Source organism: Chelonoidis abingdonii, chromosome 7 (assembly GCF_003597395.2).
Source record: "Chelonoidis abingdonii isolate Lonesome George chromosome 7, CheloAbing_2.0, whole genome shotgun sequence".
NCBI lineage: Eukaryota > Metazoa > Chordata > Testudines > Testudinidae > Chelonoidis > Chelonoidis abingdonii.
The window spans coordinates 26,742,361-26,763,980 of NC_133775.1; the positions used below are offsets into that span (position 1 = coordinate 26,742,361).

General features: G+C 38.4%; 1 protein-coding gene across 2 annotated transcripts in view; it reads right to left on the minus strand.

Annotated features, from left to right (window-relative positions):
• ADGRL4 (adhesion G protein-coupled receptor L4) overlaps positions 1–21,620 on the minus strand; it is a 104,675-nt gene that overhangs the window by 21,668 nt on the left and 61,387 nt on the right. For both annotated transcript variants that reach the window (XM_032762897.2, XM_032762898.2), the window contains exons 4-13: positions 15,057–15,212; positions 14,450–14,520; positions 12,472–12,651; positions 12,200–12,383; positions 9,823–9,939; positions 7,587–7,780; positions 6,179–6,349; positions 4,469–4,672; positions 2,311–2,531; positions 2,130–2,196 (exon numbers count right to left, since the gene is read on the minus strand). In XM_032762897.2, the coding sequence (XP_032618788.1) occupies positions 2,130–2,196; positions 2,311–2,531; positions 4,469–4,672; positions 6,179–6,349; positions 7,587–7,780; positions 9,823–9,939; positions 12,200–12,383; positions 12,472–12,651; positions 14,450–14,520; positions 15,057–15,212 (1,565 nt within the window). The remainder of the gene's footprint in view (positions 1–2,129; positions 2,197–2,310; positions 2,532–4,468; positions 4,673–6,178; positions 6,350–7,586; positions 7,781–9,822; positions 9,940–12,199; positions 12,384–12,471; positions 12,652–14,449; positions 14,521–15,056; positions 15,213–21,620) is intronic.

Genomic DNA, 21,620 nt, shown 5'->3' on the forward strand with positions numbered 1-21,620 from the left:
TCAGGGGACAAGGAGAAGGGGGGTTGGATGGGTTGAGGGTCCTGAGAGGGGTGGGAAATGGGAGGGGGTGGATAGGGGGTGGGGGTCAGGCTGTTTGGGGAGGCACAGCCTTCCCTACGCAGCCGTCTGAATAGTTGCACAACCCCGATGTAGCCCTCAGACCAAAAAGTTTGCCCACCCCTGGTCTAACTCATTCCAATCTGTGCCCCATAATCTTCTTGGTGTAGGGGGCATGGCAATCAGGTTTTCATTGTATATAACGTAGTCTACCTACTCCTGGATGATTGGTCTGCTTTTGGGGGTCACATGCGACTAGACATAAATGAGAGCAGTTCTGATGCTACTCTAACTTATTTCAAGGGCTGAGTGGGGTCCAAAACTGGGGAGCCACAAAAGTGGGGTCAAGCTATCTCTGCATCTTTTCTCTTAGGCCCTGCACCAAGCACAGCTCAGTTGGACCTGAGAATTGAAACTCGTATGTATATAATGTGATGATTTTTATATTTGGATCCCATAGTGTTATAGACTGGAGTTCTGGATACTAACAGTGAATTAATCTAAGGCATAGCGCTGACAAGAAATTAATGATAAAAGGAAAAACTGATACCCTCTCCTGGAGATATGAGGCACAGGAATGGAAAGAACAAAGAAATGTGGATCTTGTAAGTTATGCTCTCAGAAGAAAAATGGATAAAGTCCATAAAGGAGGCAGGGGGAAATGGCATCCTAAGCCTGTAAAGCCCTATGATCTAGAAGACAGGAGAAAACCGAGTCTTAGTGAGGAGTTGTCTCTCCTCACTGCTCTTCTTGCCCCCTTTCAGCTCCAACAACCTGCCTTCTGCAAAATATACTTTTGCACTACTCTGATGCTGGAGTTACTCTCCACTGGTCTGCTTTCCATGTAGAAGTTAGAATGACTTGAAATTTGCCTATAGTTTCTGTGCCAGGCTTAGAAGGGATGGGTGAGTGGGGGTTATATTGTCCTGAGGGTGATTGTCCTGTATCTGGTAGAGTTATTGGAATGATGTACATCTAGCATGACAGAGCTCAAGATTTGATCCCCTAACTTCATTGAGAATTTTGGGTACACACATAATGCAAGTAGAATTGGGCCAAAATATATCCGGTACGTTATTCAGCATTAAAGAGGTTAATATTTTCATGTACGTAGTCATTGCTTAAACTCTTTTGCTTTCACTCTACTCATATTGAACACTGTCACTTGCTCCTTTTAAAAATCCACAAAATTTATCACCAAACACATAAAAAATTAGCTAAGGGTTGTAACTGAACTGACCATAGAGGCCACAAGGCCTCCACTATACCTTCTCCTTCTTAGAGCTCCTGTTTTGTCTGATCACTGTCAATCTTCTCACATATAGTGATGCCCGATTACAGATGGAATGGTTTGTTAAACTTCAAGAGCATTTCTAAGTGCTGTAAAGTACTAAAAGATGTCTTATTTAGAATGGAATATATAATACCTGCCAAATTTGCAGGTTTGAAACCACTTCCAATAAGAATTAAAAAGGCCCTCTTCCCATCTGAAATAGGGCTATCAATACTTGACTTGTCTGCCCATGTGAAATAGAGGGTTCTTGTCTTTGACATCGCAATTTAGTTTAAAATAGCTTTGACGATGACAGGTTACATAGGAAAGAAAAAACCATAAAGATGACAGTCTAATCTTCTAAGATGACTGATCACTGATAAAAGATTAAGTAACGCAACATTTCAAATACTAGATTATCTGTCTGTTGGCATAGTGTCTGTATACACCTCCTGCTGAGCCTTGCTGAGATACCACTGATGTGTGAAGATGTTGCTTCTTACAGACTAAAAATGCTGCACAGAATTCCTCAAACTATCAGGTTAAAAGGAAAATAAAAAAGAAGAAACAGCCCTGATCTGCCATGGAGTTTGTAAGTCCAACATTTGTTTTCCAGGCTAGCAAAGCATTTAGATGTACAGCATAGAAATAATTTAAAGACACTATAAAAAGAGTCTTAAATAGTCAATCCTGCTCTATAGTTAGCACTCACAGATAGACTGCCAATAGTTTAGTGATTATTAAACACCCTTTTATTATCAGTTTTACAAACGATAATAAAAAGGAAAATTATACTTACAAGAATTATTAGACATGCTGGTCCTATAAAACTCCATATAAAGTTATTCTTTGTGCTGAGCCAACATCTGAAAAGTAAACAGCACAGAATGTCTTGAAATGTGCCCAACTCCTGCGTATACTTCCTCTGCATTCTTACGTCATGTTACTAAGTGAAACAGACACGTAAAACAGCAACTTACACTTCGGTAGTGCCGTAATATTTATATCCTAGCGCTGCTGAAATTCCAACTACCACTGCTGGACTCACGTAACCAAAGATATAGAAGTTCTTGTGTAAGAATCCCTTGTTGTAGATGACTCCCACAACTATAAGGTACAGGTGTATGCCTTCGATGCACATCCATGCAAAGGCAGCTAAAAGGAAATAATGGAGTAATCCAGCAGTGATTGAACAGAAGAGCTAGAAAGTCAACCAGAGAAAGCAAAGTCATAAATAGTAATTAATGTATTACTATTACAATATATGACCGGGGCTCTGTTTATTAATAATTATGCCCAAAGGGTATTATCACAGTCCAAATTTAACCATACTTAGAGATACTTGGCCTAAACACAAAACTAAACCTCTTCATTATTATTTTTCTGCAGCAATCTGTAAAGCAAAGAAAATATATTTAACTTTTCAAATCAAGCTGTGGCTATGTCTGTGTCCCCCTGCCCAAATCACATCTATAAATGGACACTCTTGACCCCACAACTGGAGCTGACTAGTCTATATATTGTGCTGAATTAATTAAGATGCATTTTTCCTTTAGATACCAAAATTAAATTGCCTGGCAAATTATTATTTAAGTTTTTTTTTAAAGCATATGGACGTGCTTTTAGTAAACAATGCTTGTAAAATGACACTCCTCACTCAATCAATACTGGAAAGCTGTCTCAGGAATTTCAAATGATATTTTTCAATCAATTTAAAATACTGTTCTGCAATACGTGAGAAAAAAGAAGATGCTTTTTTAGCAACTGTCCGTTATTAAAATGATGTCAAGCTAATTCAAAAATCATAATTATTAAATCTTACATGTACATAGTAACTTTCACCTGAGCATCTCAAGGTGCTAAAGAGGTCTTTTTCCATCACTGAGGTGGATTACACAGGGATTACTTCACAACGCCCACCTGCACTGAGACTCAGCCACCTCTGGTGTGTGGTACACAGCAATGCTAACCAGCAGTTTAAGGCGGGATTTGAAGAATACCACATTCACTTGAAACTACAGGATAATTTAGGTAGGCAGAATATATCTAGCAGACCTATAGTCTTCCCAGGAAGCAGGGCTCAACATCCTTACTCCACTGAAGAGTGTCATGAGGTCTTAAGTGATAGTGAATGGTCAAGAGGGGGAGGAATAGTGGTTTGAGCATTGGCCTGTGAAACCCAGGTTTGTGAGCTCAATCCTTGAGAGTGCCATTGAGGGATCTGGGGGAAAAAAAATCCAAAACCCACAACTGTCAGGGACAGTACTTGGTCCTGCCAGTGAGGACTCAATGATCTTTCAAGGTCCCTTCCAGTTCTATGAGATAGGTATGTCTCTATATATTCTAATCACTTTTAGATCTTATCTGATAGATGACACCTCTAGCAGCACAGTGTCTTTAACACAAGGCTGGGGCTTTGGCAGGGCTGGCTCCAGATTTTCTCACCCCAAGCAGAGGGGAAAAAAAAAAAGCCGACCAGTGGCACTTTGGTGGCAGTTCAGCAGCGGGTCCTTCACTCCCTCTCTTCTGCAGCACTTTGGCGGCAGTTCAAGGAGGAAGAGAGGGACTGAGGGACCTGCTGCCGAATTCCAGCCAAAGACCTGGCCATGCTGCCCCATTAGCGGACAGGGTGCCGCCCCTTTGTATCGGCCGCCCCAAGCACTTGCATCCTTAGCTGGTGCCTGGAGCCGGCCCTGGGCTTTGGTTCAGGACTGACTCTGAGGGAAAAGTGCCATGCATTGATTTATCAGCATTGATTTGTACAGCACCTAAATGCTTAGTTGGTGGAACGGTTAAAGGCCAAAACATTAGGTTGTGAAATAGTTGAAATACCAACCACACTGAGGCCAAGTTTTCAGATAGCGTAAACTGGCAAAGCACTATTGAATTCAGTGGAGCTACACCAATTAATGTGGCTCTATTTCTTGAACGAAAGCAAAGTAAAATAAAATAAAATACACACTAAAACACAATAAAAACACTTTATATTCACCATATACTGTGGAGACAAAGATGTCAATAGCACTAGAACGTTCATATTAACATCAGAAAATATTGCATGCTATATGGAAAATGGTACTTTATACTGTATATTTACTTTGCAAATGTAAAAATCAAGGCATGACAAAGGCTACGCACCTTATTATTGTTCATATTAATTCCAACAAGAAAGATAAGTTCTGCCAGGAAAAGACTGCAGCAGAGATTTTTGTGAATTGTTGTTCTAGTGCTTTGAATTTCACTGAAGAACCAGAAGGTAAAAATGCACATGGAGAGGCAAATCAACGAAATAATTATTCCTAGCTGAGTGATTCTTGTAAGAATGTTATAATTTGTAACACCCTGGGGGAAAATTATATAATAATAGTTAAGAGAATAACTGTATACCTTGTCAAAAAAGCGTCATTCTATAATATTACCTTTTTGCAAAACATACATCAAAACTGTTTGTAGGGTTGCAGTGCAAATGCACACTTTTGATAATCTCAAAAGTATTTTTTCTGAGGCAGATATAATGCTCAGTAAAACCAACAATATGTATTTCAATGTTCTTAACACCAGTGATGTGTTATTTCCTTGCATAATATCATCTTAGTATTGATATCTTGTAATATGACTTTAAAAAAATCTGATCTATTACTAAATGACAAACATATTGGCAACAGAAAATGTATTAATACATGACATTAAAATATTACCTCATCAGTGACTCATTCATATTTGCCTACATAGCATAAGGGCATCACTTTTCTTCAATGTAAACATGAGCAATAAAAGACTTGGAAATTACAATTGCTTAACTCAAATGCTAGTTCAAGATACATAGTATGGAAATAGTCTAAAATATTATGGGCTATTTTTAATGATTACGTGCACATATTTTCTGTGCACAAGGACAGTTACATTGACTGCTTGGTATTCAGCAAAAAGAACCTCTGAAATACGTGACTGCATAAGGGCAGGCTGTGGCTGGCCATAAAAGTATATCTAAGTATGAATTCTAAATACAGGCCAAGAGATTATCCTCTTTTTAAAATAAACTATATCAGGACCCCTCAAAAGTCTTAAATTTGAACGGAAGACTTAAGATGCTATTTAGCAACTAAGAAGCACCCTCTATCAGTATGAAGTGCACAGCGTGGAAGAATTGTCTCAGCACAACGTCTTCATGCTAAAGCTCTTCTTATCACCAATTCTGATGCCTAAAAAAGCTGCCTCCTGAGGCTAAACCTAGGCTCCTATATATATATCCTGTATGGATTCCAAAAACCTTAGGAGCCTTTTAATGCAAGTGGAAAACAAAGTGAGGGGGCATTTTCACAATTCTGTGATGTTTGTGAGAGTCCCTGTTTTAATGTTCATGAACTCAGTCCTGCCTTGCTATTCCTATGCAATTTTTCAACAATGCTATTTGCAACTCAGGGGATACATTTAAAGGAGACATTCTAGATTTTTAGATAGTAAGACGAATATATGACAAAAAAGCATTGTGAACAAAATCCCAGGCCATATGGTTGCTGACCACTTCAGATATCAGTTAAATCCCATTGTAGCCTTGAAGTGGGTTTTGAACTAAAGAACAACAGACTGCAGGTTTGGAACAAGATTCTTTGCTGCATCACTGTCCTGTCATACTGCAAAATAGACACACAGAAATTTAGGCAGAAATGGGAGGAATTGTATTTGCACTGTTCACAATGAATTGTGTGTTTGCTGAATAAGGAAAAAGAGATGGAGCCAAAAAGGGGGTGGGGAATGGCAATAAATGATATTAGTGGCAATGAAAAAAACCCACATTAAATGAGATCTAGGTATCTGGTAAAACACTAAGTGAAAAATAGCACTTACAACAGAGCCACCTGAAGACATCAAAACAGCAAAATGAGTCAGATGATTACATTTGCATGAGGTATGAGTAGTGTTGGAATGTGTCAGCTCACAGCCTTCGGTAGACCAGGTGCCATTCATTGTGTCTGCTGAGTAGTTCCAAAAGGCACATTTAATATCCTTATCTGCAGTCTGCAAGAGAGATAAGATGTTTTACTAATGGTGAAAGGCAGACACTTTCCACCAAGAGACTCTTGCTACATTAGCCAGAACAATTCATTAAAAATTGTATTTTACTGAAGGAAGGTTCAGGAAAAAAAAAAAACAAACCAAACCAAGACACAACCCGCCCCCCACTCCAACCAACCTTCAGAACATAAAACAAAACATAAAAACAAACAAACAAACCTATCCCAAGCAATTAAAATAGCACAACATTGAAATATCTGATTCACCTAGTTAACAGCAAACTAAACAAGCTGGACTGATCCAATTATCCAACCTTCCTGGCATTTACAAAGGTGTCAGAATCTTATATCTGGTACACAACTATATATACATACATGCAACTTCTGAATGGAACAACTTACAACATTAAACCACATTGCTGCCCCTATCCTACCCAATAGAACAGCTTGGTTCCATTCTTTCCTTCTCATTTCCTGCCTCTTCATTTGCAGCCCTAAGGCAGCATGGGTCTTTTCTGTCCTATCACACTGAATACCTTGGGCACTTGTAAAGCAACCTGGGGTGCCTCCATCTACAAGTAATGTGAACTAGAAAAGGGCTTTAGGCTTAGCTCACTGCTCATAAATGATCTCGTGTTGCAATAGTCACAGCACAGGGAGAAAAACAGATTTGTCCTATACATTTTATAAGTCCAGCCAGAGGATCAGGTGGGAGGGGGGAGGAGGAGGGAACCAGGGGTTACTGGGTACTTAAGGCCATTTCTGGCTCTACATCAATGCACTGACATCAAATATGATACTGGCAACTGCCAAGACCCTATTATTTGTACCGTGGTAGAACCTCGGAGTGCCAGTCATGCCATGCCATGGGCCAGGGCCCTGATGTGCTACACGCGCTAATGTGCACAGAACAAAAAGCTTCTGCAGTCACTTATCCTGTGCAAATCTGCTTCAGGCTGATTTGAAGTGTTTCCCTTTTATGGATATAGCTCTCATCATCTGACAAACTGTTTGCGAGATTATCCTAAATACAGAAAGGTCAGAAGCCGGAAGGATTCTCTGATCACACTTATAACTTTTTGCTCACAATTAGTCCAGTGACTCTGTAGTTATTACTGTTGACATACTGTAGAAACATTTTCCCATGGTAGCCAACATATCCTGTAGGTACAGTTATATCACATCAAATAATTACAGTACTGTTTTCCTTTCTTCAGATGTTGATTAAAAAAAAATCTTACCTTGATGTACTTTAAAGTAAATGTTATTTTCTCAAGCTCATAGAGTGTAGGTGGATTTGAATTAATTGCAACAGCAATAACTGATGAGCTTACTGTCTCTCTCTGCTCTGAACTATCTTTCGATGAGGAGTTTTTAGATGATGAAAGCAAAGAACCAATATTGCTATACCTCAGAAACACAACTGCAACAGTGCCTATCAATCAAACAGACTGTGTTTAGTAGTTTGTGGGTTTTTTTTTTATAGTAGAACAAAATTGAAGACATTAAGGAAACAATAAACAATAGACATTATCACTGCTGTTGCATAAAATATGCAAAACAGATGGAATCTTCGTGGAATACTTATAAAAATGTTTTAGAGACAATGAAATATAGCCTTACTTAAAACCGTGTAATGTCCACTGGAATTAAAAATGTGTGTTTATATTGGATATTCTAATAGGATAGATGCACGTTTTTTGCTGGAGGAATGTATACTTGCAGCAATACTACCTCCGGCTGCAGGTCAGGTGTCAGATCTTGTAAGATAAACAATGTTAATTATGGGGGATGAAATCCTGGCCCCAATTTTAAGTTAATGGGAGTTTGGCCATTGATTTTACTGCACCCAGGATTTCGTGCCTACAGTAACTGGATAGGAGACATGCAAGGCACAGAAACCCACAGTAATACGTAGGATGTTTCCTCCTGAGTCAGTATTGATACCATGCCTTTCTGTGGTGTTTGGGAGTGAGGTTTTGATGCGCTGAAAACCCAGGTAAAGACAGAGAAAGAGCTCAAGGTTGGTTTTGCCAGATTTGGGGCATTAGTTCTGGTGTTCTGGCAAACTTCTAATTTCTTATTATTATCCGTATTTCAGTGACACCATAAGGCCCCAGCTAAGATCAGGGCCCCATTATGCTAAGTGCTGTCCAAACACATAGTAAGAAAGTCCCTGCCCCAATAAGCTTACAGACTAAATAGACAAAATACACAGAGCTACAGAGTTGTGAAGTGACTTGCCCAAGGTCACCCAGCAGATCTGTGGCTGAGCCAGAGATAGAGCCCAGGTCTTCTAAATCCCAGAAGCCAGTGCCCTGTGCATTACACTACACCAGCAGTTCTCAAACTTCCTTACACTGTTACTCCCTTCTGACAACAAAAATTACTACTCTATCAAGGGAAGGGTTGGAGTGGGGCTGTAACCTGAGCTCCACCTCCTGGGGCTTAAGCTGAAGCCTGAGCCCCACTGCCCAGGGCTTCAGCCCCAGGCCTCAGCATGTTTAACACCAGCCCTGGCAACCACATTAAAATGGAGTCGCAACCTACTTTGGGGTCCCAACCCACAGTTTGGGAAGCGCGGCACTACACTTTCACTCGCAGATCATTTAGGTACATTATGTCTGCCAAAATTCTCCGCCTTGCTTCAACTAGACATTTTTTCTTCAATGTCTGTCCTAAAATGTTATACAGTGGTGCTATGTGCTATTACATAGCAGTTGTGTTTCAGTTTAGGGGGATAGCATGAGGGGATTTCACATAAGTAGTATATTATCCCTCTAGGTTCTCAATATAGCCACCATCACTTTTGTTCATCTCTGTGTGGTACTCCCACCACTGCAATCAGGGTAACAGCTTCTTGGTTTCAAAGGACATTTGACTGGGTATTTTTCAGGAGGGGTAACTGAGTCTGCAAGTCATTCCTTCTGCTTAACCCAAGTCTGGCAGGTTGTAAGACTTGTCTACTGTCTTGGCTTTCTCTTTGCTGAGGAGTGAGTTGAGATGCATGGGGTAGTTTTATTGTGCTGCTGATTAATTCATTCCTTGGGAGTTGGAATCAGTCTGGATGGGCTAGTTATACTTGGATCTTACTTGACATATTTTTAATATACGTACAGACACCCTGAGCTTTAAGATAGCTACAGAAATATGCTTCCTTGTAAAGTGCTTTAGATGTGCCATTATGATCATTAGTATTTTAGTACATTTAAAAACACATTGTAATAGAACATACATACATATACATATAAAAACTGGCAAAAATAAGAGGCATAATATTCCTGCGGTGCATTATACACTGGAAGCTGTAGAGCAGATAGGACCCAGGGCTAGACAACAAGGTGTTACAAATGCCTTTCTCTATTGCTATCAACATCACAACTACACAGTTAGTGAATTATGCATCAGATTTTTGCCAGCAAGAAGGTACCAGGAATGCTGCTTAAACCAAGCTATTGTTTAATGGCTTTTTCTTACCATTAGAATTAGGTAATTCCTTTTTCTTTGGAGATATCTTTATATAATCTCCTCCCATGTGTGCATGAGGATGAATGTGTTTCATGTGGTGCGAATCAAAAGCAAAAACCTTGAGAGCTGTAAAAAGAAAAATACTATGCAAATCACTTCCATTACAGTCTAACATAATTTACAGTTAGGTTAATAAATGTGACATCAGATTGCATAATTATTGTGAATTTTAAAAATATATCATTGTGCCAAATATTTCAAGGAGAAATGCTATTAATAGGGTATATGTTTGTTTTAAACCTCTAGACTTTGTTATTCTAATGCATACATTTTTCTCTCATACCTTTTATTCTTTCCATGAAAAATATGGTCTTTTATTTACTTTGCATTAAATTAGGCACTGGAAAGAATAATGTGGGTTACTTTAGGAAGAGCTATTGCTTTATTAAAAATTCATTTCTGAAAAGGACCACAAATCACAATTATAAAAAGCAAAGGATAGAATCCTCCATTGAATAGAAACATTCGAAAAAGCCAAGTTTTGAAAAGTAAATATTTCACAGTGATCATTCCCTGGTACGAAATGCACATTGCACCATCATATAATGATGTGTGCTGTCAACAAATAAAACCAAACCAAACAAACAATCATTGTCCCTCAGGACAAAAACTACATTAGAGGACACTGAGCTCTTTACTCAGTTCATTATAATGCAGTGTTTCAATCATCACAGTGGGGAAAAAGAAGTGAATCAGGCCTTAAAGAAAAATCTAAAACTTGACTGATGGGCTAGAATCACTAAACTAGACCATCTGCATTGCTTATAGTGCAGCACACAAAAACAATATGAGCTCTTCAATAGACCAGCTGTCAGAAAATGTTTGACAGGACGTAAGAAATAGTTCTCGCGGCTGAAGTTTTGGATAGCCTGTAGTTAACGAAGCTACACCATGAAATGCAATGAAGAATGAGACATTATTGTGGGCCTGGTCTCAAAAATAAGTGTGTGGGAAACACATAGGCATTGAGGGTAAGATATTCATAGTGCTGAGTAGTAATGGGAAAACTTCAAAAGGTTTAGAGCTTGGGTTCAGTTTGGATAAGCACCTGTAAATTCAGATTCTCAAACAAAACTTTGCCAGAAAATGACTGAAATTTTCAAAGCTCTCCATTAGGTCTCTGTATTAGCATCTGCTCCCTTTAGGGTGTGGCCTACTAAACTGCTCCCACAGTTTGCCATACAACTGGGTCCACCTATGCTACAAATTACAAATGCAACAGGCTCCCTGGAGCTTATGAGACAGTGGTTCATTCTATGTTCTCTCCCTCATTTCATCTGACAACAGCAAATCTCACTGAAGTGAAAGAAGGAAAAGGACCTGTTCTTCCTTAGAAACTGAGGCAAGTTTTTTCTCAGTATCGTGGTGCATTTTGGGGAGTGATCTGTAAATGGCAAGACTGACGTGACCAGGGGAGGGAATACTGGATTTTACTACACCAGATCTGGAAACTGGGTCAATCAGAGGATATATGAGTTACTCTAGAAGGAGGAAAGCAGAATGGCTGGTCACAACCAAAAGGGGAAACAACAGTGTAGTCATAGGATAGAGTCTAAAAAGGACGCAGCACGAGCCTTACTCTGCTCCCACTGAAGCCTATAGTAACACTGTTATCTTCACTGCATGCCTGACTTCAGTGAGAGGAGATAGGCCAAAGCTGAGCACTTTTAAAAATGCAACTCTTAGTGTCTTCCTAAGACCACAATACAGAAGACAAGCAACTTATACGTGGAAGGAGATAGTGAGAAGTCAAGTTGAGATCTTTCCCAATATCCTTATCTGAACTTTCTTGAAATTCAAAACACAGCTGTGCCATCACCAACACAGGGCTGGGACTTCAAGGCACAGACTAGTTCAAAGTTTATTTACATTGCTTTACTGACTCAAAAATAAAACAAAACGTGGCTTGTACAGCTCTGCTAGCAACTCTAATGTTCATTCTGTTGGCATTTTTAATGCATCGGTTCAAGATGTACAATGATTTGCTAAATGCAGTGTGATGACTGCCACTTTGGTCATGAGTGAAGTTTGAACTGGAAAACATTCAGAGCGGAAAGCAGGACCCTCTACATCATCCTTCTAGGAACCAAGCTAGATCCTCAGCTGGTCTTACCTTCATTGAAGTCAATATAGTTAGCTGATTTACATCAGGAGAGTGTCTGGCCCAAAATCTGTAGGTGTTTTTTGGTTGCTCATTCAAACTTTTAAACCCCCAGATCTGTAGGTTTTACATAACACTACTTTAACCTCAACAATTTATACTGAAAAAACTTCAAAATGTAATTCACATCTAAAGTATCACTTACATTCATTTTCTTTTCCTTACCCATTTCACTTGCATTAACATCTAGCTGTGTTGTCTTTTTGAAGTTCTGTGACATGAGCAGCGTTGCTTGTTCTGCAGCATGCATCAGCTTAGTGAGACTTGTTCTCCTGTTATCTGTAGGGAGTGCTTCCCAAACTGTAATTTTATCCTTTTGAACAAAATTGTTCACGGTGTTAACAACAACCTGTCAGTATAAAAATATTTTTAAGCACAAAAGCCTTATGCTATTTATAAAAGAAAAAATATACAATAATAAGGCTCAAGCCACTTACACTAATAGTCACATTAGTAAGTGCTTCCTTGTCAGAAATTGTGTTATTCATGGTACTTAGTGATGGGTAAGATACAGATAATGCTTCCACATATGAAATCATATCTACAGGTGAAAGTTGTCCCACAGTGTTCCTATTGATTTCTTGTAGGAAAGCCAAGGGTTCTTTTATAGTCCTAAACTGAAAGAAACAGGAAATCAGTATACTTAGGACGTTCCACTGGCAATTCAACCAGCAAAGCAACCACTGATGACTTTTGGGGAATATAGAAGAGTTGCACAAATGATGGGGAAATAAATTAATGATTTCTGTGAATTTGTGAATAAGGACCGGTTTCTACACACAAACAGGGGCACAGCAGGTCAGCGGGTCTACTTATGGAGCTACTCCAATTGAGTAGGCAAGTCAGAATTTGACCAGGCAAACAGACATCATAAAAGTATAATACATATCCAGCATACCCTCTTAATTTATTTTGACCAGTAAAACTCAGTTTTATTTAGCATAATGCTCCATTATGTACTAGTAAATGTTTTGTTGCATATTTTGTAAAAATAATTAAATCCTAGTAGTATGGCAACTTACCTACAGCCTCTTCTGTTAAATCTTTGCTGAGAGGTGGAAACAGATGGCCAGTTTTTTAAAAAGCACACACATTACCAATATTCTACTGCAATCTTAATCTTCACTGCTAAGGGCTGAAAACTATTAAATAACTTCCCTAGTGAAAATATTAATATAAAGTAATTAGATGGAAATGTTTGTAGAGAAATGTTTATAATAGTAATAGGCTGGGAAGATTGAGATCTGGATCTGTATTAGGGTCAGGCTAGGGTTCAGAATTCAGTGCCATGGCTGAGTTAGAGAAGGGTTTCAGATTTTCTGGCACTGAAATCCAAGGAGATTTCATCCCTAAATAGTCGACAAATAGTGAGATCATCCAATTTGGTGAGATTCCTGTGATCTCAAAGGTGAGTATCCCATGAGATAGTGCTCTCATGAGATCTGGACTTTATCTTTGGCTGCATTCCAATGGAACTGGAAAACAGGCCTCTTTCTGTTTTTGATCTAACTCAGAATCAAAACTACAGGGGTAGGTTCAGATCCACGGGCTCAATTTAAAGCCTTCGTTTTTCTTCAAAATTTAGATTCAAGGTTTTGACCCAACCCTAGTTTAAATACAGGTTTATAAAACAGACAGTTATTTGGTTTTAAGTTCAGATGTTGTACTTATCCTGTCTTCTCTACTTAAATTTACAGTGAGCATGTTAATATAATGTACACCTTAACATTGAAGAAATCAAACCGCTTATGTTAAAAGACTGGGTCCTTTTAAATCTGATCATTGAGGCAAACTCCTTGAGATAAAAAGCAAACATGCACAGTGGTGATTCACTTAGTCAAATCAGAAACAGACAGTCTTGTGGACTCACCAGTTTATTTAATTTGCTGTTTGAAATTTATGCTTCTAGGGAAAAATCTGGCTCCCCAATTCTTTCACATGCAACTTAACATATGATGTTTTGAAAGAGAAAAATATTGGTACCCAAGTGTATTATTGCTCGATTTTATATTTTGTAACTTGCCTTCACTGCCTCTATAAATTATCTTTCTAGGTTTCATTCAGAACAAACAAATAGCTGCGCATAATTAAATGTAGAAAGGTGTAATTTCAAGAACTTGCCATTCAGAAACTGTTGAGTGATTACCACACTTCTGAATTCTATGCACAACATGATTTAGTTCACTGGAGATACAAACAAAACAAAGCTTGCAGGCAAATTAACACTGTGATTCAAATACATAACCATTTCAAATAAGCTGGAGGTATTAAAAAGACTTCTATATATATGCTTGCATTCATCTATATCTTCAGCCATTTGTTAAAAGTGCCTCAATGGATATAATTGAAATAACAGTTTTAAAAGAGAATTAATCAAAGAATTTGCAAATTAATCTATAAACCATTACTACTTACTTCAGCTAAGGTTTGAGTAATATTTTCAGTTATACAGTCATTATGTAACTTGCAATTTGCCTTTGGATTTTCTGTAGAAATTAAAAAGAAGACTAATCAATTACAGTAACAGTTCTTGTATAAGAAAACCCAAATCTCTACAGTATTGCACACACATGTGGATCATTCACAAGCATAAACTATTAGAACCTGACCTCACTTACTGGGTTTACACTGGTATAAAGGCACCAAGCCACATTTTCTGCTGGTTTAAATGGGAACAGCTTCATTTACTTCAGTGGAGTTTTGGTAATTTACACCAGCAGAGAATTTGACCCACTGACTCACTGTTTACACTGGTATGAGTGAGAGAAGAAATCGAGCTTATGCAGCTTAGAATACACGTCAGCACAATGTCAGATTGGATCTTCAGATTTCATCATATTGTTCAGTACAAATACATTTCTAAGAGCACATCTCAATGATATTCTTAGAAAATATAGGTGTGAGTGCCTTGCCTCTTTTTCATGTCTGGCTGATTAATCTAACTGAAGATAAAGAGACACGGGTGGGTTTCTCAGAAGATGTAGTTCTATAATAACACATAAACCTTTATAATATCATTTACCTTGGCAGGAAGTGCCATCATTTGGCTTAAACTGTAATTTTCCTGTGGATGGTTGATAACCTTCCTTACAGGAGCAGTTATATCCTCCATCCACATTTTCACATTTTGCATGATCTCCACAGGCAACGGTTACTGCTTCACTGCACTCATCTATATCTGCAAATATCGTGAGAAATTGAATTTTTTATTAAGTATTTAAAGACTAACACCTTGCTGCCTTGTTGATAAGTTATGCAGACAGCAATTTCACATCAACATTTCACAAAATGCTATTAAAGACAAAAATAGCAAAAAGCTAAAAAAGCCAAATTTAATGGCAAACACATCTGCTAATTATATCTCTTAGGGTTTGGAACAATAAAGCACAATTAAGCATCTTTTTAATATTAAAAATATTCTTCAATGAGAGACTGCTGATTTTTTGCACAGCTATAACAATTCTTATGTTCACTGAAATAACCTTCTATTTGTACATATAGTATATTTTTCATGTTTCAAATGTGAGTTTAAAAGTTAATTCAATATCAAAATACTAGACTATGTATGATGAAAATCATCTGAAACCTCATTTTTCTACATATTATACTAAAATAGATTGTACTACCTTATTATTCAGTTAGAAAAGAGAGAGGAAACTGGTATACACAGCCTTTTGATTTAAAATCAATGCTTTATTATTTTAGTATTTAAAGGATCAATTTGCCTGTCTGGTTAATCTAATATTTAAGTCAAATACTCTTCAAAGTGCTTGACTTGTCTATCTTATACACATTTAAACTTAATTTCCCTAAAATTGATGATGCCTTCCTAATTAATTTGGGTAGGTAAGTTCAGTAATTCAATTGACTGAGTGAGAGTGGGTCTGAGAATTAAATGGATGAATTGTGGGAAGGAAATCTGTGAATTGATGGATTTGGAAAGGCAGGGCAGAAATTGATTTGATGGATGGGAAAGAGGGTCTTGCATTATATCGACTGACTGGGGATAGCGACCAAATAATTCAATTGATACACTGAGTCTTGGAACTATACTGAGTAATTGTGAGCAGTGGGGTAGATGTCTGAGAAATTATGTACTGGGGAGGAGGGAAGAACTGAACAGTCTGGAAAGAGGAAGGACCGAAGAAAGAATTGATTAATTTGTAGAGAGAAGCCAATACATGTATAGATTTAGAAGAGGAGGGGCTGAGAATTGAATTGAATGATTGTGGAGGTGGAAAACAGAACTGATGATCTGGGAAAGGGGGCAAAATTAAATTGGTGAATTGGGGATAACTGAATACATTGGGTAAGGGTTGGGGGGAAAAACAACTGGTGATCCGCTTGTGGGATGGTGCAAACACTTATGAATCGATGGAGGGGCTCATGCTGATAAGAACGGCTTAGGAGAGAACAAGTGGAGAATGGATCGGGGGGACTACAAAATAGTTTTTTAGTTTTGAGGAACTGATAATTGTTTTTCAGTGCTGGCACTGTTTAGATTAGAGAATGGATTTCTGGTGACTGATTCTGCTATGAAGAGAATGTGTGAGGCAAAAATGGGTAAGAAAAAGAAGAATGAATGGATTTGGCACAGAAAGGGGAGAGTACGGATTAGGAGGAGTGGGAATACGTTTATCAAAAGTGGATGTTAGGCTTTGTGGACTAGAGAGAGAAGGGAGAAATTCAGGGAATAAAGGAGAATGGGAGAGATTTGGAATTGGAAGGAGGAGAGGAAGTTAGGGAGAGGATAATACAATAAAAAAGAAATATTAGAAGAACAGAGGAAGTAGAACAATGAGAATGGAGGGAGAGAAAAAGATTTTACTTGTCTGAGTTCAGGAAGGGAGGCAAAGATACATAAAGTCATTTGAAGAATACATAAAAGGCCTCTGCTTTTGGTGGGCATCATCTGTTGATAATTTAATAGAACATAATTTGCCAATAACAAGCATGTCTGGTTAAAAAAGGTCAGATAAATGCTTTAAAAAAAATCTTATGTGCACAGAATTGTACATGGCATTTGAACATTTAATGGAGGAGTCTAAGAACCATCTCATCCCACTTTTTTTTATTGCTTTGTCTGCAGTTCCCCACAGCTTCCTATCTTCTACTGGTTTAGACTGAGGCCTTCCTAGACAATTACAGCTTGCCATAATCAACTGGAAGGCATTAAGAGGTATCTTGAAAGATCAAGTGTGAGGCTAAGTTGCTGACATCTGTATTATGTCGATAATTCATTTTGATACTTAATTAACAAATATTGAGTCATTTGATTTCAGCATATGGGGTTTTGCATTATTTCTATCTGAATGGTTTTTATGACCTGCCTGCTGAGGTGGCAACCATGTCAAATCTCAGGGGATTGATAAAAGTGAGAAAACAAAAAGAGAAGTACCATGTGAGATATTGCTACACAAAGGGTAAATCATAATCAAATGCTGTTATTTGAAGGCATGGGGCCAAATACACTAGTCCTGGCACTTAAATAATCCATTCACATCAATTAATTGTATGGCTCTTTTTTGGAGCATGTAAATGTCACTCAGGGTCCCACTATGTGACTCTTGATGCATTTGGATTAAATTGAAGTGCCAAGGGTGAGAAAACAATGACAACACTAGTCTGCATAATGGCTCCAGAGCCTCATCTCCAGGGATTTTCTTGGCCTTCTCAGCTATGTAGAGAAGGATGTGTAAGTCCTAACAAGATCTCCAGGATGCAGCTCACTGTGAAATATCAATAAATGACAAACTTCACAACAACCTGAAATGCCTGATTTGAATGTGTGCTAAAATAATCTATTAATAGTTTGATTTATAACAACACTTATAATGTTGGTATTAAAAATCAATAAATGACTAATAGCAACCTTCCTTTCCTAAAAACTATACCTCCTAGAGATGTGCATGAATAATTGAATGTATTCGAGATCATCATTGCTAAGTATCAGGTTGCTATGTCACTTACCATTACAAAAGTTTTTCAGGGTTATTATACTTATCTTGCAACATATGATAATTTGTTTTTCATAAACCCAAATCATGTATTTGTCATTATTAGGTACTTATACAAATTACCTTTCTTTTCATACTGTTGTCACATATTAATTGTAATGGAGACCTTAATGAGGAACCAGGATTATCAAAACAGAAGTGGAAGCTCATGGACATGACAGGCAACAAAGATGCTAAGGACATACAAAACGACTGAGGAGTATATACAAATAGTTTATCTGCAGCGGACTTGTCTATACAGAATGAATTTATATGAATCCTAGCTAATGCAGTGTTTGTGGAGAAAATATTTCCTGGAGTAGATAATTAAAGGTACTGATCACCTTCACATTCTCTTTAAATCAATATGATTTGCAGGTGCCATCAACAATTTTACTACCATTTCAAGGTAGATTGCATGTTGCTTTTAAGTAGTTTAACAGTGTTAGTTTACGTTTTCTTCTGTACTTGTTGCAGGGTTTGGGGTTTTTTGGGGGGTCATTCTATTTTAGATGAATATGGAACTTTAGACCACATAGGAGACAACAGCTTGTCAATTCTTTTAGAAAGTGATCCACTTCCACCTGAGGTTTGTAGCTAGGAGCCCATTCCTGCTCCCATTATCTACAATAGGAGCAAGTTTGGGCCCCAAAAGCCCAGTCTTATAACTCTAACTCACATGAGTAGTCTTTAGTGAGAAGATTCATGAGTGATGGTTGAAGGACTGGGCCCTTTAATGAGAAGGCCATTTGCCATGGCTCAGGAAGGAACCCTGCCTTTCAGACAATATTCAGAATAAACCCTGGAACTGAGCTTTGAAGCCTTTATAATAGGTCTGATCAGAAGGAAATATTAAAGCAAAATCCCTCGAAATAACACTACCAATACCATTTAACTAGTATGAAAAGAGATGTATAACTTTTTATTATAATTCTGCTTTTTGGTCACTGCTCATTTACTACAGCAGGCAAGATAATTCCAATTAATATAAAGGTAGTGAGAATGGTTATTATGTTCAGTCTTGCCAATTATGGGATCAGAGCTATATTTCTTTGATTCTTCATCAGCCAGTCAAGACAGCTTGATGTCTACATTATAAATGATGCTTATTAGCAGCTTGCAGGGTATTGAAAAGTCCACTGGTAAAGGACCAGATGTTCCTTTTGGTTTTGCACTGTGGAGGGAAGCAACGTACACAAACTGGATTCCAAATTGTCCATATGCAAACAGATAACAGCTATGTGGCATAATACCATAACCCCACACAAAAGGCCCTCCAAAGTGCTATGAGGGAGAAAGGGTGAATGGCCAATCAGCTGGGGGAAAAGTCAGGACCTGAATGCAGTAGTGCATGCTTGGAAGAATAGTGCAACTTCTTCCAGAAATTGTGATGCAGAGATGTCAAATTCATTCTGGACAGAAACAAATTCTATTTTTGACCCCTTGGGCTGGGGTTACAATTTAGGGCTCCATTCCCCTTTGACCCACAGCAGAACTAATATACAAGGATCAAGAGTGGAAGATGGCTTTTATGTAGTAAATAAGCTTATAATTATTATTTAACTTATATTGAGCATCAGAAAGCTGGAAAATATCCTCACCGTCAGGACCACCACTATTTCTACTTTGTGTTTTTTTTTCATTCCCTATTCTCCTTTCTCAATTTCTCTGTCCCATGTCTTTGTGACTCTCCTCCTTTCTGCCCTCTGTTTTTCCTTCTCTACAGCAATCTCCAGTTTTTCTTCTCCCTGTGAGTGTTATCATCACCTCCTTCGCTAATCTATCTGATATAATGATCAGCCATGAAAAACTTACCACTGACATGTAAAGTGTCATCATTAGATATTAGAGTTAACAGCCCAATTACATTAATGGGGGGGAGGGGAAACTGCCATCTCCCAGAACCAGTGTTTCAGGCTCTCTTTAGACCCAGGAAGACAACATTGGTTATCCTTGCTTCACATTTGAAAGGTTAACATGACATCTCAGAGGGATAGAAACTTTTTGTTTGTTTGTTTAAAGAAAACTTAGATTGTGCAAATTCAGAATGTGTTTTGGGACCACATAAATCAGCAAGTGAGCTGGCAGCACTGTCCTAGTGCAAATTAAGCAGCTCTGAGTTGTACAGCATAGCCAACACTACTAGATTCCTATTATAATACTGGGGTCCACTCCAGACATATGGCACTGCCTGCCACCTAGGTACTCCGCTAGGGTGCTATTGTCTGTGTGTAGAAGACATGTCTGAGACCTCTCCCTCTGTAGCAGATTCATGGGTTACAACACGTAATCCTCTATGGCTTCCTTGATAAACTGCAAACTGACTTTATTTATTTTGTACCTGTATTTAATGGGATAATATGCCAATCAATGACCACTAGAGGATGACAGTAGAATGTCTGCACTCTGAACAGCAGGGAAAAAAAGTTTATTATTAATTTATAATACCTTAGGCATGGATCAGGACACCATTGTGCTAGGTGGTGTTCAATCACAGAACAAAGAGATGGTCCTTGCCCCATCTAGATACTTACAATCTAGGATACGTTTGCTTTGAAATCAGGGACTTCAACATGTGTAGGCATATCCAAGTTAGCTTGGATCTAGCTAATTCGAATAAAAATAGTGAAGCTGCAGCAGCACAGATTAGCCTCTTGAGTACATAGCTAGCTAGACCCATGCTAGCTCAGGTATGTCTGCACGTGCTTCAGTCATACCTATGGCTGCAGTGTAGACATAATCTTAGTACAAGAAAAGGGACGACAGGTGGATATAGACAGACAAGCATAATAATAAAAAGTAATCTCTCTCAACTGGCAAAAAAGTAAAGCAAAACTAGGAACATTCAAGTGAAACAACTTTGAAGACAAGACTTCTGAAGCTTAAAAAATCAAGACATCTGGAAACAGGTAATTTTTACAGCTCATTGTGCTCACAACATGATTCCCAGATAACTTGAGAAAAGATTCACAGCAACTTAGTAAAAGGGAAACATGATATCAGGATGTGAGGAACATCAATGGAAGTTTGACTAGATCACTCTGTAGCCTAATATACAACTATTTTGCTTATATTTGTGTAAGCGGAGTCAGGATGAGCTGACATCCCTGACATCTGGTGGTGACTTGTAGAAAGTGTGGAAAGAATTTTAGGAATACATTCGCATCCACCCCCACTTAGCATAACCCCACAGCAGCTTGGGATGGTGATTTTAACAGCTCTGGAATCCCCAATTTCTTTGTTATTGGGGCAGGAGGAAAGAAAAAAAGTTTGTCACCCGGATTGTGTGAATGGGGAGCTGTGGGACTGTGTGGGACTGCTTTGTGACAGAAATGACTCAACCTCAGTTGGGTGGTACTTGTTAAACATGGGACATGGGTTCCAAAACCCTATGAATGGAGAGAGGTTGGGGATTGGTGTGTGTACCTGATGGCATGGGCCCCTTTTGAGGGCCTGGAACACCAATTGCACATCCTCCTCTCCACTGTTAAAGAGTAGAGCTAATTTTGATTCCATTAGGAGTCCATCTAGAGACTGCTGAGCTGAATTCATGTTGGATCAATGGTGCACCAGAGCTCCCCTACTAAGAG